Here is a 27,787-nt window from a genome sequence, read left to right on the forward strand (position 1 = left end):
CAAAAAGACAACCACTAAACAACATGACCCACGCGATTTTCCTTTCTGAGTAAGCAACTATTTCTTTGAAAGTCTCTTCCCAATCAAATTGTGTGGAACCAAGGGTAAACTAGTAGCGATGACAAAAATAGCGTGTTGGTCAAATATGTCAATTGGGGCAGAGAGAGCAAGAATATTTAGACCAACACACGAACCCCACTTTCCACTTGCTAAATTGAGTAATTACTAGTAATTCAAAGTTTCCTTCCATCCTCGCCTCGAATATTCTGTCACAATAGCTAACGTTAACTTGAACTGTTTTAATTTAAATTTCTAATCTACCAGACTATTTAGAATGCTACCTGGTGGAAGCCACAGGACATTAGAACCCAAATAATCTTATCAAAAGATCCCGACCCCCAAGGAGTCCGAAGCTTGCAATAATAAAGCGTATTTAAGATTACTCAAGAAACGGCCGTTGGACCCCTTTCCGGTCAAAGACACCGGCCGGCGAAATCCGCGGAGGCGGAGAGGGGGGGAGGGGAAGCGCGGCGGCAGAGCTGAGGAAGGAACTAGGCCCATCCCTGGTGGACAAGCAGGCCTACAGTAGCTAGACGGTAGAGGATGCCCAAACAGGAGAGAAGGCTGAGCATCTTAAATCGGTTCTAGAAGAGAGCCCCTGGGATTACCTCGGAAAGGGCGAAGTTCCTCGCCGGGAAGGGAGGGAGCGGATGGGGGTGGGGGGGCCGGAAAATGGATCCCAGGCCCAGGCGGGGCTGTAGCCGGGCCTGAGACGAGCAACGACAGCGTCTCTGAAGAAAGGTTCCATGGAGGGCCCCGTGGGGTCCCAGGGGTCCTTTGGGAGCAGAAGAGTCTGAGGAGCGCTTACCTTGAAAGCTCCTGTTGAATTTCCCGGAATTTACTGACCACGAAAGACCTAAAAATCTGCTCGATGTTGGTCGCCATGGCGTCCGCTCCGTTCTCTCAACTCCTCCTCACTAGTCCTCCAGGCTCCCAGCATGCCTCGGGAGGAGGCGCAGCGGCCAATTCCGTCTCTCGCCGTCCTGATTGGCTCCTGTGGGAGAGCCCAGACCGGCACGCTCCGCCTCCGAACCTATCAGCGAGCACGGCCCCGCTCTCCTCCTCTGTTTCTGAGCGTCTAGGGTAGAGCTGCTGACGTTTGCGCCGCGCACGACTGTGTCCGCCATGTTAGTGACTGACGCAGGCGCCATTACAGGAGAAGTCTCTCTCGAGGTGGCTGTGTCAGTTTCAGTTGTCAGTCTTCAACAGAGTTCGGCGGCGGGGGGGGGGCGGTTTAAGAGCCTTATTTAGTCACTAACTACCCGAGATTAAATTCCGAGAGGAAAGGGAGCGGGGAGGGCAACAGGGTGTTCCAACATTCCTGGATGTCTCCGCGTTTCGGCAGGGGAGATCCATCCGGGAAAGCACATTATCAGCGCCTGCCCACCGTACGAAGAATAACGTTTTCATCCCCCCATTTCTCTCCCACGGCATCCTATAATCAATTTTTTTTTTTTTCCATTTTAGCATTGGGCCAGAGGTCACGAGCCAGCTGAGCTCAAACCCTGGTGCATTCTAATCTCGTCAGGAGCCAGGCGCGTCACAAGACTTTTGCACAGTAGCCGGTCAGTTCTGATTCATAAGCAACACACAAGTAGCTGAACATGGGTTTAGCATTTTGGCGCTCCCCACCCTCCTCAGAGTGCAGGAGGTTCTGGGGGGGAAGAATAGGGATTTTACGTGGCACCTGGTACCACAGAATTAAACACTCTGAACGAGTAGGGCTTAAGAGATTTGCTCCGGAGGGGAGGTTCAGGCCGCGCCCGAGAGCGGGAGGGAATCACTCCTGATTACCTCCGGGTGGGGACCACGGGCCGCGCCAGCCAATGGGGAGGCGAAGCCAGTCGAGGGCGGGGGGGAGGGGCGTGCGCACCGGATTCCGCGCGCCCAACTTCCGGCGCGCGTGGCGGGCGTTCACATCCAGAGGGCTCTACGAGGGTCTACGCGCGGGCCCCGAAGTCCCACTGTGTCGCCGGGTGAGTTTCCTCCGCCTCTCTCAATAAAGTTGCTTTACGGTTTGGTTTGGCGGATTTACTCTCAGGCATGAGATGAAACTGTCTGAACCGGTTTGGCTGTAGGAATTTTCATCTTATTTCCACATGCCATGGGTGAAGGTTGGCCATGTGCTTTTTCACTTTAACTGAGGTGTACAACGGGTCTGTCATTTTCTCTGCTCTAGGTGTCAGGGTCCTTTTTGTACCTTTATGCTTTTTTTTTTTATGTCATGCACCAGAATTGCATATTTTCTTGTTAATTCCGTCCTTTGTCTCTAGCAGGTTACTTAATCCCATTTTGTAGTTGGTTTCTATTATGTGTTATTACCAAGTCTTTTGAAATGGCTTTTCTCGGCTCTCTAGTTCTCTTATGTTATTCACTTAGATGACTGAGGTCCAAGAAGGTTAAGTTCCTCCAGGTTTCCCAGCTAGTAAGTCTTAACCCAATCCCAGGTCCTCTGACTGAAGGGCTCCTAGCCACTCCTGAATGTACATCCCTCAGTCTGAGTACTGAAGCTATTTCGGAGATCTACTGCGATAATCCTGTCAGTGCCCCTGTAATTCACACTAATGTCTTCTCTAGATTTAAAGGTATATTTATTTTAAATATTTGAATACACATGGCAAGTCTGTGTTTTCCATTAACCATTTTCCTTTCTGAGATAACATAGTAACTTTTTTTCTTCTTCATATTTTCAATTGTATCTGAAGCAAAATTGCTTCTGTTGGAATCTCACCCTCTGATCTGTGTGACCTGCAGCAAATTACTCAACCTAACTGAACCTCAGGTATGTTTATCAGCTAAGTGGGCACAGTAATCCTATCTACCTTATAGAATTTTAAAATTCAAAGCATTTAGAGTAGCATCTGGCAAGAAGTGCTCAAGAAGTGTTTTTATATTATCAACTTAGATTTTTCTTTAAATATGTAGTCCTAGTATTTCATAAGTAACTGATTTCACTTTTTCCTGTTATCAGTTTGCATTCTACGTAATTAGATGTCTTCTGAAAACTAGTAAATGAATATGACAAATATGACAGGTTATTCATTCTTTTGGCTTTCTAGAATTTCTATCCCTGAAGCATCAGTTTAGACAAAAGTAATCAAATGTAGCATGTTAGCATTCTTTTACTACTGAGTGTATGCAGTTGTACTAATTACTTATAAATAAATGACATTTCAATTCTTACTATACCTCATAAGGCACATTCTTAATTCCATCTTGTAAGATGCATAGAAATTGAATTGCAGACAGTAAGAGCTTAACCAAGGTCACATGCTAACTTGAGGGAGAGATAGTTGCCCATCCTGCTCAGGATCAGATGCCAGAACTAAATGAGATGTGTTTAAATTTGATTTCTGCCTTCTCCACCAATTTCCTTTGGGAGGAGGGGGCTGCTGCATCCCCTGGGCTTAGCTGCCCTTTGGCACGTGGGATCTTCATTCCCCAACCAGGAATGAAATGCGCATCCCCTGCATTGGAAGCCAGATTCTTAACCACTGGACCACCAGGGAAGTCCCTTTGCCAGTTTTCTAGCATATTGCACTTAAAAAAAAAAAAAGATTTATTTACTTATTTGTATTTTTGCCTGCACTGGATCTTTTTTGTTTTGCTTTTGCTTTCTCTAGTTGCAAAGAGCAGGGTCTACTCTTTGTTATAGTGTATGGGCCTTTCATCGTGGTTGCTTCTCTTGTTTTGGAGCAGGGCCTCTAGGGTGAAGGGGCCCAGAAGGGCTCCCAGGCTCTAGAATACTACCTCAGCGTCACGCACACGCTTAGTTGATCCAAGGCATGTGGGATCTTCCCATACCAGGGATCAAACCTGTTTCTCCTGCATTGGCAGGTAGATTCTTAACCACTACACCACCAGGGAAGCCCTACACCAACTTCTTAAATGGGGATCAGCAGATTATAGCTCTTCGTGCCAGTCCTTCCTACTGCGTGTGTGTGTGTGTGTGTGTGTGTGTGTGTGTGTGTGTGTGTGTGTGTGTGTGTGTGTGTGTGTGTGTGTGTGTGTGCGTGTGTGTGTGTGCAGGTAGATTCTTAACCACTACACCACCAGGGAAGCCCTACACCAACTTCTTAAATGGGGATCAGCAGATTATAGCTCTTCGTGCCAGTCCTTCCTACTGTGTGTGTGTGTGTGTGTGTGTGTGTGTGTGTGTGTGTGTGTGTGTGTGTGTGTGTGTGTGTGTGTGTGTGTGTGTGTGTGTGTGTGCAGGTAGATTCTTAACCACTACACCACCAGGGAAGCCCTACACCAACTTCTTAAATGGGGATCAGCAGATTATAGCTCTTCGTGCCAGTCCTTCCTACTGTGTGTGTGTGTGTGTGTGTGTGTGTGTGTGTGTGTGTGTGTGTGTGTGTGTGTGTGTGTGTGTGTGTGTGTGTGTGTGTGTGTGTGCAGGTAGATTCTTAACCACTACACCACCAGGGAAGCCCTACACCAACTTCTTAAATGGGGATCAGCAGATTATAGCTCTTCGTGCCAGTCCTTCCTACTGCGTGTGTGTGTGTGTGTGTGTATGTGTCTCACTCAGTCATGTCCTACTCTCTGCAACCCCATATAGCTCTTCGTGCCAGTCCTTCCTACTGCGCGTGTGTGTGTGTGTGTGTGTGTGTCTCACTCAGTCATGTCCTACTCTCTGCGACCCCATGGACGGCAGCCTGTCAAGCTCCTCTGCCCATGGAATTCTCCAGACAAGAATACTGGAGTGGGTTGCCATTTACCTGTTTTTGTACAGTTCACTAAATAAGAATAATTTTTATGTTGTTAAATGGTTAGGGGGAAAAAAGAAAAAGTGATGTTTCTGTGACAGTTATGCAAAATTCAAATTGCTTATTTCCATAAATAAAGTTTTATTGAAACATAGCCACACTTAATTCTTCATAAACCTCTTACAGCTTCTTGTTGCTTAGAGCAGAAATAGGCAAACTATGACCTACAGCCCATGCCTGTTTTATGTAAGTTTTTGCTGAGCATAGCTAGGCCACATTTGTCTCTTGTCCAAGGCTGCTGTTTGTGCTACGATGGCAGAGTTCAGTAATTGCAACAGAGACTGTATGGCCCTCAGAATTTATTTATTTATTTGGCTGCATCGGGTCTTCTTTGTGGCGCATAGGCTTCTCTCTAGCTGTGGCGCTCGAGCTGCTGCACAGTAGTATATTGTGCACGCAAGCTACCCGGCATGTGGTGTCTTAGTTCCCTGGCCAGGGATCAAACCCATGTCCCCCACGTTGGAAGATGGATTCTTAACCACTGGAACAACATTAAGACTCATTTTTAACTGAGGTTTGATGATTATTAAATCTTCTAAAAGTGAAGCCCTAAAAAGGGTGATTGTTTGTAGTTGTGTTTTTTTTTTTAAATCAAGCTCTTTAGGCCAGTCTGCCTTATTTCTAAAGTACCATGCTAATCCTTAAGAGTACAGTCATATTTCTTAAATTATGAATCCCAGTTTCAAACGGTCAACTGTGGTTTTCTTTCTGCAGCTTTCATCTTCCTGCTGAATTCCTGCTTTGCAGATAGTGCAATGGCAGCCCGAGTACTTGTCATTGGCAGTGGAGGACGGGAACACACGCTGGCCTGGAAACTTGCACAGTCTACTCATGTCAAACAAGTGTTGGTTACCCCAGGAAATGCAGGCACTGCCTGCTCTGAGAAGATTTCAAATACTGGTAATCACTTTTTTTAAGTAAAAGTGAACAATTGTAAATGATAAACTGTCAACCACATCTCTTCTTTGTAAGAGTCAATCGCTGTTCAGATTTGAATGCTTTGCTTAACTCAAAAATGTATATGGTTATTTGAATAGTTGCCATGTGTTATAAATTTAAGGTATCCTGTTGTTCAGTATAGCACTTCCTTACCTTAAATTAGTTTAAACCTTTAAACATGTCTAATAAGAAAGTCACAAAGCAGTACCTAATACAGATTCAGGGTGTTTGAGTATATGTTTTGGGGAATGAAAAATTGAGCAGTGCTATTAAATGTAAGTTCTGCTAATTTTTATTTCATAATAGATCTCAGCCTTTATCTCTTCCACTGGTGAATATAAGACGGTGATCAATTCTTATGCTGCATTAAACTTTCCAGTAAATTGTCATAGTAGTTAGCATAAAACTCAAACTCCTTACTGTTGCTTACAAAACCTGTTCTGATCTGGCCTCTCTGCCTTTCCAGCCTGATCTTTTGTATTCTTTGTTTTCTTTTCTCGGTGCTCTATCCATGTAGTCGTGGCAGTTTCCCAAACAGAGCTGCCTTGCACTTTGTTCTCAAACCCAGCACGACTGGCTCCTCATCATTCAGGTCTCAACTTAACGTTACCTCCTCAAAGAGGACTTTCCTAAAGTGAACTGCTACCTGTGTCTTCTTTTACTTTTCTCTTATCTGTCTCTTATCTTCACTTCCCTCCTGGAACAGAAGCTCTAAAATGTAAACTTCATGAGAACAAGGAACTCGCCTGTCTGATTTTGCACTGTGTGCACTGTACCTAGTACTCTGCATGGCATATAGTATTTACAGGGAGAACATAGATCCAGTGAGCCACAAACTGGGAGATGATTGTGTACATGGGACCACAGATAAGAGATAAATAAGGAAATATCTGCTTCCCTGGGATATCAGCTCTGTGAGTGAGGTTTTTTTGTTTTGTTTTTGAGTATTGGCACATTTTATCTAGCTGCAATTGCTGTTACATGGACCAGCCCATGAAAATCTCCCAAGACTGTCATGAAACTTCCATCACTTGTATTCACAGGTTAGGTGTGTCATCTTCCTTTGTTGTGCTGAGGTAGTTGGCTCTGCTCGGCCCAGTTGTGTTTGCACCTACTAACCCAGAGTTCATGGTATCCATCCTTATCCCACTCAGGCAGTTTCTGTACACTGAGAACTTTACTTTCCTGCACTTACTCCTTGCACATCACAAACACCACATATGTGCAGAGTAATTCGAGACTTCAGCCAGATTAGGAATGGTGGCCCAGATACAGTGAAGTGGAAGAGTGCCTATAAAACCAACTCATGCTCAGTATATGGTTGAACCCACTACTACTTAGAATTCCATTGAGAAAGAAGATTAACCTCGTTGGTAGGTTGGCAAAGTGAGGAAGGTCATAAAATCATCATTCTATTCTTAGCTTAAAACATCTTTGCACAAAGAGCCCCTGCTTGGCTTAGTCAGAAATAGCCTCCCAATTGACTTCACATCAGATTTGCCTAACTTTATTAGTTTGCTTGGATAGTCATAACCCAGCATTCCCATAGTGAAATATAAGCATCCTAAGTTTAGGGACCCTGTTTGTGTATATGTCTTAACTCAGTGACTAGGACAGTTATCTAGCACATAGTAATTTTTAGTAAATCTTGAATGAAAGACATTTAAAAGGCCAGTTTCTGAGTATATTCTCTGATACACTGTTTTGTTTATAATCAGCACTAGTGACGTGAACACTACAATCAAGAGAGTACAGCTCTTGGGAAACTTACTCAATTCTCTGTCAGTGTAGTGATAAAAGAGAACTCAACTTTGTTGGTTAGCCTAATGTACTCTGCTCTGAATTTTTCATGGTGAAACTCTCCTGCACCAGTAAAAGAAAATCAACAATTGATAGGCATACAAGAGTATAGTACTTAGACTTCAGCAAGACACTTACTTACTATACCTTAAACAAAGTATGTTTATATAAACAAGATGGGTTTGTTTCTTTGCTGTTTTCACAGACATCTCAATCAGTGATCACACTGCCCTTGCACAGTTCTGCAAAGATGAGAAAATTGAATTTGTAGTTGTTGGACCAGAGGCACCTCTAGCTGCTGGTAAAGTTCATTTCTATTTGTTGTTATGATTTATACTGTGCCAACAGGAGCTTACAGATCATCTAATCTAATACATTTTACAGATGAGGTTTCCTAATATAGTATTACCTTGGAAAAAGTTTTTACCCTCTTGAAATTTATGGAGTCTAGGATTTTTTTTCTCCCAAGCATTACTATTGTGGATGATATAAATAATAATATGAGTAAATTTGAACGAGAGATCAAATTTGCAGCCATGAGAAATACTTTTATTCTGCTCTATTCATATATTTGAATATAACATAAATTTTTGTTGTACTTGAATCACGTGCAAGTAGCATTTTGTTATATCCTGTAGAAAACATGAAAAATGTTCATGTTTGCTACTACCATCTGACTTACCTCAGTGTAGCTTTAGTCTAATCCTAATTCTTCAGAATGAAAAGGCCCTGCAGAGACCTGACTAAGGCTGCTTATTTCCATCATTAGGAATTGTTGGGAACCTGAACTCTGTGGGAGTTCGGTGCTTTGGCCCCACAGCAGAAGCAGCTCAGTTAGAGTCCAGCAAGAGATTTGCCAAAGAGTTTATGGACCGACACGGAATCCCAACTGCAAGATGGAGAGCTTTCATTAAACCTGAAGAAGCCTGTGACTTCATTATGAGGTAGATAGAAGACAGCCTGTGAAAGGCGGTTGTCTTGTTATCTTGGTATCATATTGGAATGTAAGAGTCACTGTTACAAGTTTATAGTAAGGTAATTCTAGGGGAAAACTCATAGAATATAGATTGCCTTTTTCCAACATCAAAATAAAATGAGATTCACTCTTGTGGCCTTGCAGAAGGATAAGCTTTTAAACAATTCTGCTGAATAGTTTATAGGGGGAAAGGATACATTTGGTTCTGTAGTCATCACTGTTAGCCAAATTGACACAGTGGCATCTTACAGCATAAAGGGTATGGATTTTTTTTTTTTTTTCATAAATAACTAGAGAGAAGAATCATCACTTGGCCTCCTGCCACCACTGTTCAATCCTAAATCTTGAAATTAAACATCCTGTTCTTTATTCTAGGGAAAACATTGAGCAATAAATGAATGTTGGAAGATACATGCTTTTGCCTTTTTTGTGTTGATACATCTAGCTACATTGTATGTTTTCATGTTCAGTTGCTCAGTTATGTCCAACTCTTTGCCACCCGTGAACTGCAGTACACCAGGCCTCCCTGTCCATCACCAACTCCCAGAGTTTACTCAAACTTAAATGTTCGTTGAGTCGGTGATGCCATCCAACCATCTCATCCTCTGTCGACCCCTTCTCCCGCCTTCATTGTCCCAGCATCAGGGTCTTTTCAAATGAGTCAATTCTTTGCATCAGGTGGCCAAAGTATTGGAGTTTCAGCTTCAACATCAGTTCTTCCAATGAATATTCAGTACTGATTTCCTTTAGGATGGACTGGTTGGATCTCCTTGCAGTCCAAGGGACTCTCAAGAGTCTTCTCCAACACCACAGTTCAAAAGCATCAATTCTTTAGCGCTCAGCTTTCTTTGTAGTCCAGCTCTCACATCCATACACTGCAAAAACCATAGCTTTGATTAGATGGACCTTTGTGGGCAAAGTGATGTCTCTGCTTTTTAATATGCTGTCTTGATTGGCCATAACTTTTCTTCCAAGGAGCCAATGTCTTTTAATTTCATGGCTGCAGTCACCATCTGCAGTGATTTTGGAGCCCAAGAAAATAAAGTCTGTCACTGTTTCCAGTGTTTCCCATCTATTTGCCATGAAGTGATGGGATTGGATGCCATGATCTTAGTTTTCTGAATGCTGAGTTTTAAGCCAACTTTTTCACTCTTCTCTTTCAGTTTCATCAAGAGGCTCTTTAGTTCTTCTTCGCTTTCTGCCATAAGGGTGGTATCATCTCCTTGTCTGAGGTTATTGATATTTCTTCCGGCAATCTTGATTCCAGCTTGTGCTTCATCCAGCCCAGAGTTTCTCATGATTTACTCTGCATATAAGTTAAATAAGCAGGGTGACAATATACAGCCTTGACGTACTCCTTTCTCAATTTGGAACCAGTCTGTTGTTCTGTGTCCAGTTCTAACTGTTGCTTCCTGACCTGCATACATATTTCTCAAGAGGCAGGTCAGGTGGTCTGGTATTCCCATCTCTTTCAGAATTTTCCACAGTTTGTTGTGATCCATACAGTCAAAGGCTTTGGCATAGTCGATAAAACAGAAGTAGATGTTTCTGAAACTCTCTTTTTCGATGATCCAGCAAATGTTGGCAATTTGATCTTTGGTTCCTCTGCCTTTTCTAAATCCAGCTTGAACATCTAGAAGTTCACAGTTCACGTACTGTTGAAGCCTGGCTTGGAGAATTTTGAGCATTACTTTGCTAGTGTGTGAGATGAATGCAATTGTGTGGTAGTTTGAGCATTCTTTGGCATTGCCTTTCTTTGGGATTTGGATGGAAACTGACCTTTTCCAGTCCTGTGGCCACTGCTGAGTTTTCCAAATTTGCTGGCATATTGAGTGCAGCACTTTCACAGCATCATCTTTTAAGATTTGGAATAGCTCAACTGGAATCCCATCACCTCTACTAGTTTTGTTCGTAATGATGCTTCCTAAGATAAGACCCACTTGACTTTGCATTCCAGGATGTCTGGCTCTAGGTTAGTGATCACACCATTGTGATTATCTGGGTCGTGAAGATCTTTTTCATATAGTTCTTTTGTGTATTCTTGTCACCTCTTCTTAATATCTTCTGCTTCTGTTAGGTCCATACCATTTCTGTCCTTTATTGTGCCCATCTTTACATGAAATGTTTCCTAATTTTCTTGAAGAGATCTCTAGTCTTTCCCATTCTATTGTTTTCCTCTATTTCTTTGCATTGATCACTGAGGAAGGCTTATCTCTCCTTGATATTCTTTGGAACTCTGCATTCAAATGGGTATATCTTTCGTTTTCTCCTTTGCCTTTCGCTTCTCCTCTTTTCAGGCCTCCTCAGACAACCATTTTGCCTTTTTGCATTTCTTTTTCTTGGAAATGGTCTTGATCCCTGCCTCCTGTACAATGTCACGAACCTCCGATCCATAGTTTTCGTTTTAGTTATTTATTCTTTATTCTACATTGAAATTTATTGTTTTCTAGTAGCCAGATTCCTTGGACATAACAATTTAGTTAGTTACTTTGGGTAAGTCTCCTGGATCTCCAGGTCTACTCAATAGAAAAAACTACCAACAACAGTTTCTTATGTGTACTTGGAGAAGTTATGTATCCGTGCTTATATTGGTCTATGGTTCACTACTTTGTATCTTAAAGATCATTCCTTATGCATGCTATACTGCTGCTATTTTTTCCACCAAAGATTTGTTGATAAGCTCTCAGGGTAGGTGAGAAAAGGAAAATCGTATGTACCATATGATCACAGGTAGCTACAGAGGAATACAGAAGAAAAGAATTCCTGACATGAAGTACATCAAAATGGTGTTGGCTGTTTTTTTTCTTTCTGCTTTTTAGTTGTTGCTGTAGCATATCATCACAAAATCTGAAAGTGTTTTAAACTTTTGAATCATAAGGATTTACTGAATATTGAAACTTCCTCTGTCTTCACAGTGCAGACTTCCCCGCTTTGGTTGTGAAGGCCAGTGGTCTTGCAGCTGGGAAAGGGGTAATTGTTGCCAAGAACAAAGAGGAGGCCTGTGAAGCTGTCAGGGAGATTATGCAGGTAAGTTGATCCTTCTGAAAAACGTTCATAATTTTCTAGTCACACTGGATAACTACTCCCAATTTTGCAAATACTTACAAATTCTTATCCTCAAGATGAGGAAAATGCATAGTAGTTACTGTTCATAATACTATGTATTATAATCCATCTCTGTAAAGACAAGTATCTGTTCTTGGTGTCTCAAGTCTAAGAAAAGTGAAACAATGATAATATATATTTCTTTTTATTTTAATATATTTCGCTTTTTTTTTTTTTTTTTAAACGAAATAAAAGTAGTATATTTGGCTGCGCTGGGTCTTCACTGCCACACACAGGCTTTGACGGCTGGCGGGTGGCCACTCCTCACTGTGGGGCCCGGGCCTCTTGCTCCGGAGCACAGACTCCAGGCACATGGGCTTCCGCAGTTGCAGCACACAGGCTCAGTAGTTATGGCACGGGGGCTTAGCTACTCTGCAGCATGCAGGACTCTCCGAGACCAGGGATTGAACCTGGGACCCCCACACTGGCAAGCGGATTCCCAATCACTGGACCACCAGGGAAGCCCCTAATGTTTTGCTTTTATGATCCATCTTGGTTGTTTTGGGTTTCTCCATCTTTTGGAAATCTGCTTTCACAGACGCCACGGTATAATTACTATAACCAAACATAATTGTAATCGGAAATAAGAGTTAAGAAGTGATGATGGAAAAAAAAAAAAAAGAAGTGACGATGAAAACATCTGTTTTTCTGTTGCCTTATTGAACCTGGAAAGGTGGCTACCCAGGAGGATTCTAATGATGTATTCATTTCTTCTGTACCAGTGCTAACTCTACATCGTTGCCACTTTACAAGTAGGAGACATTGATATGTTCCTGTGCAGCTTTCAGAAAGGGAAAGAGAAATTATAAACTAGTGCATTGGTCCATTATACAAATGGTGCAAAATGACAGCAGCCGATTAAATAAGGAATGAAAGCTTATGATTTCTCTTTGTTTTTTATCTCCAATAAGGGTAAAGCTTTTGGAGAAGCAGGAGAAACAGTTGTCATTGAAGAACTTCTTGAAGGAGAAGAGGTGTCTGTACGTATATCCATCTTTTGAACTGACATAGAGTATGCGCTGTGTTATCTGATGTATGATCCCCAAAAAAGGCTTGATTTGTTCTGGTTGCTTCAACCAAGAGCATAAAGGGAGCAATACAAAGGAATTTGTATGTGTTTAGTATTTTGGATACAAATGAAAAAGTAATTTATCTTCTTTTAATCACCCCTAGTGTATCAGTAGGGGAACTGGACTTATATCTATCACACATTATTTAAAGAGGGAGAAGGTTGAACTATTTTATTTTTGGGAGTAGCTTGACCTGCCCCTTGACCAGCCTAGCCCAAAAATTACAGATCCTTCAGAATTGAATATACAAAATCTTTTGATACTTGATCTAGGAAAGTTATTTATGTTTTAAATCACTTTACTTAAAAACTCTCTAACTGGAGTTAAGGTATGTATAGTTCTCCTTATTAAATTTTTTTTTTTTTTTACCTCTTTGGCATTGAAGGTTAAGTGGACTGTTTGTTTTTTCCGCAGTGTCTGTGCTTCACTGATGGACGGACTGTGGCCCCCATGCCACCAGCACAGGACCATAAGCGACTGCTGGAGGGCGATCAGGGCCCCAACACTGGGGGAATGGGCGCCTACTGTCCAGCCCCTCAGGTAGTCATCATTTAGTCTTTGCAAAGAACTCTTTTCCTTTTTCTGGTTTGTTTTTGTTTTTTTTTTCCCTGTAAATGACATCATGAAGTGAAGTGAAATCGCTCAGTCGTGTCCAACTCTTTGTGACCTTATGGGCTGTAGCCTACCAGGCTTCCCCGTCTATGGGATTTTCCAGGCAAGAGTACTGGAATGGGTTGCCATTTCCTTCTCCAGTAAATGACATTACTAATCAGCAAATTGGTTTTCCTGATAAGTGAAAAATATCTTTTATGGTCTCACTCTAAAACTAACCTTTTCTAAAAGCCTTTGTGGAACTAACTTAAGTTGGGATTAAACAGATCCTTACAGCCCCTCCTTTCTTTTCTACACCCTGTTTTTACCCCTTGAGCCAATTATAATCTGAAATTAATTATGCACCTTTGGATATCCAGGGCCCAACAATAAGTGCTCAGTAAGAGTGGGTGTGGTTCATCAAGAAGCAAGTCAGGAAAAAAAAAAAAAGCAAGTCAGACTATCATTTGTTCTTCTCTTTCTATTATAATGGATAAAGTATGTTTCCACACAATTCCTGGACAGTTTTATGAAAAATCTGCATTGAGTACATTATAAATAGCACTTAGAAACTCAAATTTCATTTCACTGATAGTTATAATTGTTTGTGTGAATAACATGGTGCCTTTTTTATATTTTTCTTAACTAAAAGATTAAGAAACAAACATAGTTTCCTTTAGACTTTATGTATTAAAACTACCATTTGGTGAAAATGATTTTAATATAAGAACTCTAGCTCTGATTTCTATGAATAATTTTATAAACTCTAGATTTTCAACTTACAGGCTTACAAGGTATGCAGACTATATTGAAGTATACAAAGGAGGCTTAATGTGGGTGAGGACTTTTTTAGTTTAATACCAATTACATTTAAATACCTCTCTGTATTCCCCAGGTTTCTAAGGATTTGTTGCTAAAAATTAAAAATACCATTCTTCAGAGGACAGTGGATGGCATGCAGAAGGAGGGTATGCCGTACACAGGTAAGCACATGGATGTCATTGTGGACATGATTCATGGAGGAAGTTTACAGAATTTTCCCTTTGTTTTAAACCACCTTTTTATTGACCACTGTTGTAACATTGGTTATGGTCATTCTGAAACCTTGAGTCTATATTCTAAATTGCATAGTCATAATACAGTGTCTGCATTAAAGATTTTTTTTTTTTCTTTTTTAATGAAGGTGTCCTCTATGCTGGTATAATGTTGACCAAGAACGGCCCCAAAGTTCTGGAGTTTAATTGCCGTTTCGGTGATCCAGAGTGCCAAGTGAGTAAAAAAGATGTGTGGTATTTTACTCTTAGGATTTTTCAGCCTTAAAATAATTACCTTTGATAACTATAATGCAAATTCTGGTATTTCAGTGAATAAAATGTCCCAGGAGAATTGAAATTTCTCTCAGTTGTCATATTGATTGTGTTTTTTCCAGGTGATCCTCCCACTTCTTAAAAGTGATCTTTATGAAGTGATCCAGTCTACCTTAGATGGCCTGCTCTGCACATCTCTGCCTGTTTGGCTGGACAACTGTGCTGCCGTAACTGTGGTCATGGCAAGTAAAGGTTATCCAGGAGACTACAGCAAGGGTGTAGAGATAACAGGTGAACATCAGAGAATGCAAGGTTGGAGAACAATGTGAACAGTACCGCAGTAGGCCTTTGTCCCATGCAAAGCTCCCTCTAAGGGTATGAGGCCATCAGTAACTATTCAGGGATTCTTCACATAACTCTGTTGCTTGTTGCTTGGATATGAGTATCCAGAATCTAAAATTGCTGTATTTAGGAACTGCTATCCATTTCCCTTTCTGCGCAATGAAGACTTATGTGGGCCTAGCCCAGTTTCTCGAGAATCACCCAGTCCTGCCTTTCTCGTCCATCCTCCGAGAGCCAGTAAGTTAATAAGAATATATGACAGTCAGAGGAACATTAGTATAAACTACATCAGTTCAGTCGCATCCGACTCTTTGCGACCCCATGCACCGCAGCACGCCAGGCCTCCCTGTCCATCACCAACTCCCAGAGTTTACCCAAACTCATGTCCATTGAGTCAGTGATGCCACCCAACCATCTCATCCTCTGTCATCCCCTTCTCCTGCCTTCAGTCTTTCCCAGCATCAGGGTCTTTTCAGATGAGTCAGCTCTTCGCGTCAGGTGGCCAAAGTATTGGAGTTTCAGCTTCAACATCAGTCCTTCCAGTGAACACCCAGGACTGATTTCTTTTAGGATAGACGGGTTGGATCTCCTTGCAGTCCAAGGGACTCTCAAGAGTCTTCTCCAACACCACAGTGACTACTGGAAAAACATACATACATGTTTTTGGAAACATGACTACTGGAAAAACCATAGCCTTGACTAGACAGACCTTTGTTGACAAAGTAATATCTCTGCTTTTTAATATGCTTTGATAAAGCATATTAAATTTGTAATGTAAATTTGAATTGTAAATTTCAGATTTCAGGGTGTGATCTCTGATCAGAGATTAACCCCTCCCCCAGTTTGCAGTATACCCCATAGTCATTTTGATGGCAGAATTAAAGCAGTTTCAGAACTATAGCCTTCTCTTCTGTTTCTCTTTATAGGAGGTGAGGCATCTATCAATAGTTAAATGATTGTAACCAATTTATATATAAGTCAGTGTTTTAAAATGGTAAATAAGTTCCAGACACCCTATTTACTGTCTTACCCAGACAGGAAGTCCTTTGCCCTGTAAATACCACACATGGTAACTGGGCAGTTAAGAACTGATTGCCTTTTAAAACAAAGAAAGGGAAGGGATAGAAACAAGGTCTTTGTATTGGTGAAATTTCCCTAAGGTTTTAGTGACAAGTGTAATAGTTTCTGATGCTCCAATATTGGATGTTACTGACACCACCAGATATTTGGGTATCTATGACTAAATGCCCCTATCTTTTTTTTTTTTTTCATTTATTTTTATTAGTTGGAGGCTAATTACTTTACAATATTGAAGTAGGTTTTGTCATACATTGACATGAATCAGCCATGGAGTTACATGTATTCCCCATCCCGATCCCCCCTCCCACCTCCCTCTCCACCCGATTCCTCTGGGTCTTCCTAGTGCACCAGGCCCAGGCACTTATCTCATGCATCCAGCCTGGGCTGGTGATCTGTTTCACCATAGATAATATACATGTTTCGATGCTGTTCTTTCGAAACATCCCACCCTCGCCTTCTCCCACACAGTCCAAAAGTCTGTTCTGTACATCTGTGTCTCTTTTTCTGTTTTGCATATAGGGTTATCATTACCATCTTTCTAAATTCCATATATATGTGTTAGTATGCTGTAATGTTCTTTATCTTTCTGGCTTACTTCACTCTGTATAATGGGCTCCAGTTTCATCCATCTCATTAGAACTGATTCAAATGAATTCTTTTTAACGGCTGAGTAATATTCCATGGTGTATATGTACCACAGCTTCCTTATCTATTCGTTTGCTGATGGGCATCTAGGTTGCTTCCATGTCCTGGCTATTATAAACAGTGCTGCGATGAACATTGGGGTGCACGTGTCTCTTTCAGATCTGGTTTCCTCGGTGTGTATGCCCAGAAGTGGTATTGCTGGGTCATATGTAAATGCCCCTATCTTATACAAACACCAAGAGAAGACACAATATTATAAACCACTGTACTTCAATTAAAAAACTTTTTTTTTTAACTGATACAGAAAAAATTTAATACATTACCAAATACGGTGCTAAAAGAGAAAAGGAAAAAGACAAACCGAGGATATAAAAATTTTTTTTAATTAAGAGGTTATCTTTGTATGAATTGTCCATTGCATAATTTAGAAAATATAGTTTAATAATGTTTAAAAAGGAAAAGCAAAAAAAAAAAAAAAAAGCAAAAAAAAAAAAAAAAAAGGAAAAGCAACCTTATCTAGTTGGCTGTGGTAAAGCAAAAAAGTTCTTTTACTCTTCAGTAAAAAGTGATCAGGATTTATTCATTGATGTTTAAGTTTTTTACTTTTCAGGAGAATATAATTGCATTTCTAGTACCGAACTTTTCAGAGCTTGCCTTTTTTTTTTTCCCTTCATTGAAATAATCATTCTTACATGAGATCTATGATAACCCAAAGCTTTAGTGTAATACAGTTATCACCCTAGAGCAGAACAGGCTGTTCATATGAGGAAGGGTCAATTTACTGTTACATCACATAATTCCTTTCTGTTAGGATTCTTGTGAAAATTCACTTAAGTGAAATAAAGATTTTATTTTTAAAAAACCCTCTCGAATTAAATAAGCCAGAGTGTATAATATTATTGTAATTGATGTATCAAATATGCTCTCTCTTACAGGGTTTCCTGAGGCTCAGGCTTTAGGACTGGAGGTGTTCCAAGCAGGCACTGCCCTAAAAGATGGCAAGGTGGTGACGAATGGGGGTAGGGTCCTTACTGTCACGGCCATCAGGGGAAATCTCACCTCAGCCCTTGAAGAAGCCAGGAAAGGACTTGCCGCTATAAAGTTTGAGGGAGCTGTTTATAGGAAAGACATCGGCTTTCGAGCCATAGCTTTCCTCCAACAACCCAGGTAAACTTGTGACCCAGGTGATCACAGCACAGCTTTAGAACTGGCAGAGATGGTGATGTAGAAAACTCCACTGAACCTGAACTAAGGCATTCTGTATTTTGAACTCTGAAACTGATCCAATTTTGATTTGCATTTAGTTTGACTCAAAAGTATTAGTTATATTCAAATGAAATGGAAAAAACTTCATGGTAGCTCATATTTGAAATGTGCTATTAAAAGGTTTTTTTCACATACATTTTAGATGTATGCAATCAGCTGTCAGTTATTCATCAAGAAAAATATGGGAAGGGATTTTTATTCCTTGAGTTATCATATTTACGTATTACTGTTATATATATCTTAGTCATCCTGATTTTGTCAAAACAATTTGAGATGAAAATATTGGTTATCTTTACAGCTTTGATTATACTATAACTTTTACCATTTCATTTGGTCACTGCATTTATATTACTGAAGTATATTTCATAACTTCACTTACTGTCATATACAGCTATTCCAATAGGCAGATAACTTTATATAATTGAATTGTTTTAATTGAACATAAAAATAACATGCTAAAATTTGATTTTTTTAACTTTTAAAATGACTAGATTCTGGGCCTTCCCTGGTGGTCCAGTGGTTGAGACTTCACCTTCCAGTGCAGGAGGGTACACAGGGTTGATCCCTGATCAGGAAGCTAAGATCCCACATGCCTTGTGACCAAAAAACAAAAACATAAAACTGAAGCAGTATTGTAACAAATTCAATAATGACTTTAAAAATGGTCCACATTTTAAAAAAAGAAATTAGATCCTATTGAAATGACCTGTTTCTAATCAGTAGAACTTCATTTCCTATCCTTCTGTGACCCTGAACTGCCAACTTTTTTGTAGTTAGCTGCCAGAAGTCTCAAATCTGTTTGTTCCCTGGCATCTTGTTTCTAATAAAACTGGAGGTATTTCTTCCTATATCCCTGAATCCCACTAGGCCAGAGTTGTTTTCGTAAGGCTAGACTACCAAAGTCACAGTGCCATTTAACATGACTGGGCTTCCCCGATGGCTCAGTGGGTAAAGAATATGCCTACTATGCAGGAGACATAGAAGACACTTTCAATCCCTGGGTCGGGAAGATCCTCTGGAGAAGGAAATGGCTACCCACTCTACTGTTTTTGCCTGGAGAATTCCATGGACAGAGAAGCCTGGTGGGCTACAGTCCATGGGGTCACAAAGAGTCAGACAGGACTGAGCAAATGAGCACTAAATGGAATGCTCCAGCTTGTTGGCAGTATTATAAAGATGGAAATAATGCATTGAATATCATTACCTAGTTTCGGTGGGGTTTTGGTGTAGGGGTGTGTTGTGTTTTTTGGGGTTTTTTTTTCTTTTTTGAGTTTAAATTATTTCTTATAGTCTTTATAAGAAAACTGATACAATTCTCTGTTATTGCAGTAAGAGCTCAGTTTCATTATTAAGGGATTTCTTTCTAGAGTTTTTATCCTCCTAATTTTCACTTTTTCGACTCAGTTTTGGTATCTTTCCCTTCCCATACCAAAATTGAATAGAGAAGGGTTGTGGCCAAATGTTGATATATTTACCTGCCTCTGACAGGTACTTCTGGAAGAAATAGTTAAATTAGAGAAGTAGTTCCAAATAGTGATTACCAACTGGGGAGGTTGTTTAAACACATTTCAATTCCTAGGACCTGCCCTAGACCAGCCAAATCAAAATCTGTGGATGGGGCCAAGCATATTAGGGGAATCTGAAAAGTGCCTAGTGAATATCTTCTGCTTTAAATAATATTTTTAAGTTAAAATAATTTTTCCCTGGTGATGTCTTAGTTTATTTTTTGAACTTTTTAGGGGCCTGACTTACAAGGAATCTGGGGTAGACATTGCAGCTGGTAATATGCTGGTCCAGAAAATTAAACCTTTAGCAAAGGCCACCTCTAGACCAGGTAAGTCAGATCCTGTCCTTGCCTAGTTCACCAACCATGACAAACATTGTGTATTGATTGGGGCTTTGTAATTAACTGAAGAAAATGTCCCAGACTAATGCCAAGTTGCTCTAAGTCTTGTCCTCTTTAAGCCAAATTCATAAGTCTTCTGCTTTCTTGTCTCTAATAGTAGGGAAAGCATTTCTTATCCATGATCTTAAACTCAAAAGGATGTGTCTGCCCCTTCAATATCTGCTTTCTTGATCAATCCTTTGCTGTTGAAATGCAGCAAGAAATAAATTTTCTCTCCAACAGGCTGTGATGTTGATCTTGGAGGTTTTGCTGGTCTTTTTGATTTGAAAGCAGCTGGTTTCACTGATCCTCTTCTGGCCTGTGGAACAGATGGCGTTGGGACGAAACTGAAGGTAATCAGACACTTATGTGAATAAAGGCCTTTTGTGAAAGATACAAATGTACTATGTATCAAACATCTTTCTCCTCTTGACATATATGCACTAAGGAGAACCATACCAAATATTGTGTTGCTACAATGGCTACAGGTTTCTAATAATGCAGTGTCTTTGAGAGTATATATGGGACAAAAGAGAGTAATTTTGGACCAAGTAGCTTATCAAAATTTAGTGTTCTTTTGTCTTTAGGTGTTCATAGCACTAGCCAAAAGTCATTATTTGTTAGCCTTCTCTGATAATTGACAAGATACAGTTTGGCATTTACTCTCTAATGTGTATGTTTATACCCTTTGCTAGATTGCCCAGCAGTGCAATAAACATGACACCATTGGTCAGGATTTGGTTGCAATGTGTGTAAATGACATTCTTGCACAAGGAGCAGAGCCCCTCTTTTTCCTTGATTACTTTTCCTGTGGAAAACTTGACCTCCGTATGACTGAAGCTGTTATCGCTGGGATCGCCCAAGCTTGTAGAAAGGCTGGATGTGCTCTCCTCGGTATGTGCTTCCATTTTAATCACTCACCCTTACTGCGTTTCAGCCCTGCGTATAAAAGCCTGATTGGTGACCAGTATAGCTAGCAAGACAAACTGTGTGCCACATGATGAGGCAAACAAAATAATAGACAGTACCAGCTAAGGAAAACTTAGACCTTGGTGCCCCCAAACCCTCCCCTCGAGGGTCAGACTCACACTCGACACCATCAGCCGGGGCTTGTCTTCCCCCTGATCCGTGGCCCCTGTTTGACTCCCGTGTCTCTTAGTGGCCTCCCGGACACACAGGGTAGGGGCTTGTTTCCTCCTGACAGCCCTGCAGCAGAGGCAGGTCAGTTCCTGGCGTTCTGACTCTTTAACTTAAGCCTTAATTTCCCACAGAAATGACACTGAGGATAAAATGTACCCACGGTTTATAGAACTATTGCTGGAGTACATATGTGAGGGTTTTAACAAGATAAATTTGTAGGTTGACCAGCGAACAAAACTACCTTTTTACATCCCCATTTCTGTGGACAGGCCTATCCCAAAAGCCAAAATTGCCTTTCAACCATCTTTTAGAACCGTTCCTGATTTAAATCTGCCTGCCTAGACCCTGTCTTTATATAACGGTGGTAATGTGAACTTGATGTGTTTATTAGGCCAGGGCATTTAGAGTTAGACAGGCCTGATTAAATCACTCTTCTAAGCCTGTACCATTATTAGAACATGGAGTGATTGTAAAGATCAAATGTAGGTGAAAGCATTTCTGAAACTAAACTGCTAGAGAAATGGCGTTACATCCAACTGAGCATTCATTCTATAAAAATACCAATGTTTGGAGGCTATATTCACCCTTTGCAGAAATTAGTGCCGTTTCCCCTGAAATCATGCTTGGTTGAGAGTTCTGTTAGATGGCCCTTAGAGAACATTTTCTGAATGTTTGCAGAATACAGCTTCTGTTTAATTGTCCATATGAAGAGTAGCTGGTGTCACTACTTCCTAGACAGGTGTATAAACATTCAGTGATTCCTTTGTTCTTGTTTTCTCTTTCTGCCAGGAGGTGAAACGGCAGAGATGCCTGACATGTATGCTCCTGGAGAGTATGATCTAGCTGGTTTTGCCATTGGTGCCATGGAGCGGGATCAAAAACTTCCTCACCTGGAAAGAATCACGGAAGGGGATGTTGTTATTGGAATTGCTTCATCTGGTCTTCACAGCAATGGATTCAGCCTCGTGAGGAAAATTGTAGCAAAATCTTCCCTCCAGTACTCTTCTCCAGCACCTGATGGCTGTGGTAACCAGACCTTAGGTACACATACTCACATTTAAACTCTCCTACTTGGAAATGTCTGAGCAACCAGTCACTAGGGTTAGGCCGCTTTCATTACTTAAAGTTAGAATGGAACAAATTATTAATACTTACCCTGTGGTTTGGCTGCTTAGACATTGTTATAGAACAGGTGTATCTGGCAGGGTCACAGTCCTTTGTTTCAGAATTATTTTTTATGTATGCTTTGGTTTCATTTCATAGACTTAAGTTTTTATCTTATCTTCCCAATATACAGGTGACTTACTTCTAACCCCAACCAGAATCTACAGCCACTCACTGTTACCTGTCCTGCGTTCAGGACGTGTTAAGGCTGTTGCGCATATTACTGGTGGAGGATTACTGGAAAACATCCCCAGAGTCCTCCCTCAGAAATTGGGGGTGAATTTAGGTAAGATCACTAAAAAGAAATTTTGCTCAGAAAACTATTAGGAGAAAAAATACATTATGGAAGGAAACTCTTTGGGTAGTTTAAATACACATAGGATTATACCCAGAAATTATTCATTATTGGGACTTCTTGTGGAAAAAATAGGACTGACCCTTTACCACATCTTTTCACTTTATTGGCCATGTTTATAAGGCATACAGCCCTGTAATTGACTTATATCAGATGAAGTTTTCTAAGCACATTCTTCAGGGGGTTGGTAAGCTTAAGCTCTGTCAAGATGGAATCAGGAACTTGCTGGGAGGGAAAGGGAAGTGGTAGTTATTAAATAGTCCATGTGCGGGATAAAGAGGACCCAAACCAAGGCATCGGGAAGAGAGACAGAAGAATCATTGTGTGCTTAGCATGAAAAAAGAAGTCCCAGGTTTCTTAGTGGGTGCATAGGTGGGAACGTGCATAGCACAGGAGAAGAATAGATTTGAATAGGGAATGAGAATACAGTGTTTTAAGTCTTTGACATGTTCATTGCAATATTTCTGTGGGAAGTTAAAATTGGTGCTCATATGCACTATATGATAGTAACAGTTACAGCCACAAGAGTGTTCTATCTGTCTTAAAGTTTGGCAGAGGTAGAATTTCTGTTAAAAAAAAAAAAAAAAAACAGTCTGAATCAGGGAGTAAACCATGTGAAAGTATCAACTCCAGAGTTTTCAACATGACACTGGTTAGTAATGTCAAAAAGCAACTTGAGAGGGTAGATTCCACCCCCCAGATTATTGGCACAAGGGCTGATAGCAGAGATACAGAGACAATAAGTGAAGATTGCTATTTCAAGAAACTTATTGGTTGGGAATTCCCTGGTGATCCAGTGGTTATGAGTCAGCACTTCACTGTGGTGGCTTCGTTTCAGTCCCTGGTCCAGGAACTAAGATCCTGCAAGCCATGCAGTGGGGCAAAAAAAAAAAGGTTTTTTAAACAGACCTAAGTCTAGTTTGTTTGTTGTTTTTGTTTTATTTTTTGGCTCCACTGCGCAGTTTGCATGATCTTAGTTCCTTAACAGGAATTGAACCTGGCACGTCCTAACCGCTGGACTGACAGGGGGTTCCCTAAATTTTAAAATAAATGCAGAGGGGCAGAGTATTGCTCTTAAACTTTCTATATAGCATAAGTTTTATACAGTAGTATCTGTATTTCCTCTAGTCTGTGTATAAGCCACTAGTTTTGCATCAAACTTAGGGTGTGTTTTGGTCATCACTAAGACCCAACCAGACATTCTCAGAAGGGTAGTATGCCAGCCTTTACTGGAATTCAGCCCCATTAGAGCATCTGTTTCATCAGGGGATTTCTGAGGATCTATTTAGTTAATGCAGCACAAAACTAATTGAGCAAAAAATTGCTCAAAAAATTTGCTCAATTACTGGCCAAATGTGACACAAAAGTATTCTTAATGCCTTAGTACAGATGGATCCCCAGAAAGCTTCTGAAAGGCCAGTTAGTAGTTTCACCTTATATAAAATAGCCATTCTGGTTTTAATTTCCACAGCTTTTTAAATGTGCGTGCTTTTATACTTTGGGTCAACAGTAGGTTAAGGAACAACTCTTGCGTGTTTTCAGATGCCCAGACCTGGAGGGTCCCCAGGATCTTCTCATGGTTACAGCAGGAAGGCCACCTCTCTGAAGAGGAGATGGCCAAAACATTTAACTGTGGGATTGGGGCTGCCCTCGTGGTATCGGAGGACCTGGTGAAGCAGACTCTGCAGGATATTGAGCAGCACCAGGAAGAAGCCTGGGTGATCGGCAGAGTGGTTGCGTGTCCTGAAGGTAACCTGTTCCTGACTCAGTGGCTCTTAGATCTGCAACCTTCAATATATCTGTGCCCTGCCTTAGGAGCTCTGCCCGGCTTTTATTCCAAGCCATTACTATGGCAACTATCTTTACACAGCTGTCACATGGAAACATACCAGCCAGTAGTGCCACGCGTCTCTTCATTTCTGCCTCAGGGTCTGACCCCTGTGTGTAGCAGTCAACACGCATAACCACACCCTGCAGGAAGCAACCCTTGATCAGTGGGGTGAGAGAGAATGAGTCAGCACCCACTTGAGAAACAGAAGGAGGGAGCGGTTCTACGCACAGTCTGTCTACATGGCTCCTTTGAGGGTCCCAGTGGGATCAAGCCCAAGTTGCCCACAGCGGTGACCAGCTGAATAACACACTCTTATAGTATAAGAGTCTTCCCCATCATCATTCCCTGGGATCGCTTCCCAAAGTAATCTCTCACTCGAGGCCTTGGTTTAGGCTCTGCTTTGTGGCACAACTCAAGAAGTACTAGAAATTGGCAGAATGGCAGAAAACCCACTCAGATTCTCTAACAGAGATGTCAAGATGTTAATTTTGCCTTTCATTCCTTTATTGTGTAGGTTTCATTTTCAGGCAGGCTCTCCAAATAGCCGTAAGATGTCTTGAGCCCACATCCTTCAACTCACATTGCACTAAGAGAGGCCCTCTCTTTCTCAACATCCTTTATCAAACCTTTGAATGGTCTTGCTTGGTCACATGCCTACCCTTGAAGCTGAGAGGTCATAGCACTAGTGTGGATGGAAGATTTACAGGAAAAGGGAGAGAACACTGGCAGGCACTAATATATCCACTTTAGATACAGTGCTGTAGCTTTTAGTTGAAGTGGGCAGTGTCCGCCTTCAGGAAGTTTCTGTGAGTGAGTAATGATAAGTAAAACAAACTTACTGTTTGTTTTAATCCTGCGTATCTTATTTTCAGAATAAAATAACAGTGTTCTAAAGTGTTTTTAAAACACTTCTCTTTCCATATTACTGTTAATTCACAGTTGTTCTTGATTTACTTATTGGGTATGTGTGCACCAAAGGTTCTCCTCGTGTGAAAGTCGAGCATCTGATTGAAACCATGCAAATAAATGGATCAGTATTGGAGAATGGAACCCTGAAAAATCATTTCTCTGTTCAACCAAAAAAGGCAAGAGTAGCTGTCTTAATTTCTGGGACAGGTGAGACGTGGCTCCCTCTTTACTACAGAGCTGTAGAAATGCTCTTCCTTTTCTCCCATTCTTCCCCCTAAAAAAACCTCCAACTGTGAGAACACTGTTAGTAGAGTGGGGCTGGATATTTTTAAGGAGTGTTAGCTTTTCTGCATCCTCAGTCCTTCCACTTTTCTCAGGCATTTTAGACACCTTCTAAAGAAAATTAGAGGGTGTTGGCAAGATGGTTGAAGAGAGAGAAGCTCTTCTAGAGAGAATGCAAATTGCAACTTTTCGATTATAGCTCTATAGTTGAAGCTGGTTGAGGCTTTTTTTAATTGTCAACAGTAATTTAGTACAAAATTTTCATTTGCCTCTTGTGGGCAGAGGAGTAAAGTAATAAGAGCATTGTTTTCTCTCATATGGATGGATACAGCATGATTTTTTGGCTTGTGGGGTTGAACCCAGGCATTTGGCAGTAAGTGGACAGAGTCCTGACCGCTGGACCACCCATCAGTTCCCACCACTGTTTTAAGTGACTTTGCTATGAACATTCTTGTAAATATACAATAGGTTCATAAGTACGTATCGGATTCTTTCTTTAAATTACTTGCTCAGAAATATAAATGCTTTACAAGTCCATTTTAAGGTTTCAGTATACTTTAGACCCAAGTTGATGGTAAAGCAAAGAAATGATTGTAAGGGGTCAGTCATAGTGGTTTATTCTTCATGAAAGTGTTCGGGTTTTTTTCTTGTTTGGTTAAGCACCTTGTTCCTCATCCTTCAGTTCTAACGTGTTAAACTGTTTCTACTGCTATGCTAAATTATATTTTGTGCTTATGTCTTCATGAGATACTAATCCATTATTCCAAGAGGAAGGAAATGTAAAAGCCTCACATATTTTGCCAGTCTTTTCCAAGACATTTTTATTAAAAAATCTTGACCATTCTCTATTTGAAGTATATAAACCTTTTAAAGAAACATGCCTTCACCTGTGTTTTTCTGCCTTTTTTCAGGATCAAACCTCCAAGCTCTCATAGACAGCACTAGGGAACCAAGTAGCTTGGCACACATTGTTGTTGTGATCTCCAACAAAGCTGCAGTGGCTGGCTTAGATAAAGCAGAAAAAGCCGGAATTCCCACCAGAGTAAGTTACTTTGAAAAGTATCTTTATAGATTATTCAAGCTCATAATCTGCCCCTAAGTGTTCTTATGACATCTGGATTTGGGGTGGCTTCTAGGCTTGCTTTTCCATTCCGGTTCATTCCTTCATTCTTGACATCACATGTGTCTTCAGATGGTCAATGTGGCCTATTTATAGGTTGGATTTTAAATTATTTTTGGTTAATTTGTTGGAGATAGATGGTACTTACCTGTTTCTCATCTAGGTAATTAATCATAAATTATATAAAAATCGTGAAGCATTTGACACTGCAGTTGACGAAGTCCTTGAAGAGTTCTCCACAGACATAGTCTGTCTTGCAGGATTCATGAGAATTTTGTCTGGCTCCTTCGTCAGAAAATGGAATGGTAAGCAAAAAACTGTTTGATACCACATTGAGAAATCAACTGAAAATGACTCTAGGGTGGTTAACTTACCAAACCATCCCAGTCATGAGAGATCTACTATGACATTTTATTTTGACATACATAATAATTGAATTTCCTTTGCCTTTAGCCCAGAGAATGACCCAGTGATAGACTTATTATCCTTCATCAGTTTTCTTTGGTGTGCTATAATTATGTTTTCTAAGATAGCTTAGGTTGCTTTCACATTAATACAAATGTAATATTTCATCTTCTGGATAAATACTGGGAGGAGACTTTTTTCCTTGTTTAGAAGTGTGAACCATTGCCAGAAAATGGCAAAGAAGGCACTATGTCAGATTACACAGGATCTGCTGTTAATGTCAAGAGCCCTATGAGCCAGAGTAGACCCCTTCCCATCCAGCTTTGAGTCACTGCCGGCACCTGTTCAGAGTCCATCTTTGTGTCTTCATCTGTGCAAGGCAGAAACCTGCTGCTCCCAGGGCCTCCTTGGATGAGAACGTGTATTTCACTTTTCCTCATTTCTCTCCTTGACAATGAAAACACCCAACCTAAAGAAAGCTTGCTCCTGTGTGACTCCTGATTCTAGACAGGAAAGTATACATTCCAGATTCTGACCACATTTTAATTAATTTCCAGGGAAAATGCTCAATATCCACCCATCCTTGCTCCCTTCATTTAAGGGTTCAAATGCCCATGAACAAGTTCTGGACGCTGGGGTCACAATCACTGGGTGCACTGTGCACTTTGTAGCTGTGAGTATGGCTCATGATTAGTATTTAAATGTCAGTTGCAATTGCCAGAGGTAACGTTCAAAACTTCTGC

At 40.8% G+C, this 27,787-nt stretch overlaps 2 protein-coding genes across 12 annotated transcripts in view; one reads left to right on the forward strand and one right to left on the reverse strand.

Annotated features, from left to right (window-relative positions):
* SON (SON DNA and RNA binding protein) overlaps positions 1-1,026 on the reverse strand; it is a 30,321-nt gene extending 29,295 nt beyond the window's left edge. For all 5 annotated transcript variants that reach the window (XM_043892800.1, XM_043892801.1, XM_043892802.1 and 2 more), the window contains exon 1: positions 869-1,026. In XM_043892800.1, the coding sequence (XP_043748735.1) occupies positions 869-945 (77 nt within the window). In that variant the 5' untranslated portion in view covers positions 946-1,026. The remainder of the gene's footprint in view (positions 1-868) is intronic.
* Positions 1,027-1,108: 82 nt separating this feature from the next.
* The window catches only part of GART (phosphoribosylglycinamide formyltransferase, phosphoribosylglycinamide synthetase, phosphoribosylaminoimidazole synthetase), a 28,503-nt gene continuing 1,824 nt past the window's right edge, over positions 1,109-27,787 (forward strand). The window contains exons 1-24 of one of the 7 annotated variants that reach the window (XM_043892822.1): positions 1,109-1,233; positions 1,528-1,625; positions 2,508-2,645; positions 2,766-2,842; positions 5,547-5,732; positions 7,777-7,872; positions 8,341-8,515; positions 11,463-11,574; positions 12,564-12,632; positions 13,137-13,262; positions 14,209-14,296; positions 14,497-14,582; positions 14,743-14,911; positions 17,623-17,854; positions 19,693-19,787; positions 20,082-20,191; positions 20,534-20,732; positions 21,768-22,019; positions 22,276-22,428; positions 24,040-24,246; positions 25,307-25,444; positions 26,431-26,561; positions 26,803-26,944; positions 27,602-27,717. In XM_043892822.1, the coding sequence (XP_043748757.1) occupies positions 5,588-5,732; positions 7,777-7,872; positions 8,341-8,515; positions 11,463-11,574; positions 12,564-12,632; positions 13,137-13,262; positions 14,209-14,296; positions 14,497-14,582; positions 14,743-14,911; positions 17,623-17,854; positions 19,693-19,787; positions 20,082-20,191; positions 20,534-20,732; positions 21,768-22,019; positions 22,276-22,428; positions 24,040-24,246; positions 25,307-25,444; positions 26,431-26,561; positions 26,803-26,944; positions 27,602-27,717 (2,841 nt within the window). In that variant the 5' untranslated portion in view covers positions 1,109-1,233; positions 1,528-1,625; positions 2,508-2,645; positions 2,766-2,842; positions 5,547-5,587. Of the gene's footprint in view, positions 1,242-1,527; positions 1,626-1,973; positions 2,037-2,061; positions 2,646-2,765; positions 2,843-5,546; positions 5,733-7,776; positions 7,873-8,340; positions 8,516-11,462; positions 11,575-12,563; positions 12,633-13,136; positions 13,263-14,208; positions 14,297-14,496; positions 14,583-14,742; positions 14,912-17,622; positions 17,855-19,692; positions 19,788-20,081; positions 20,192-20,533; positions 20,733-21,767; positions 22,020-22,275; positions 22,429-24,039; positions 24,247-25,306; positions 25,445-26,430; positions 26,562-26,802; positions 26,945-27,601; positions 27,718-27,787 lie in introns of those variants that run through there. The other 6 variants (XM_043892823.1, XM_043892817.1, XM_043892821.1 and 3 more) reach the window with 6 other exon arrangements.

Source organism: Cervus elaphus, chromosome 31 (genome assembly GCF_910594005.1).
Source record: "Cervus elaphus chromosome 31, mCerEla1.1, whole genome shotgun sequence".
Taxonomy (NCBI): Eukaryota; Metazoa; Chordata; class Mammalia; order Artiodactyla; family Cervidae; genus Cervus; species Cervus elaphus.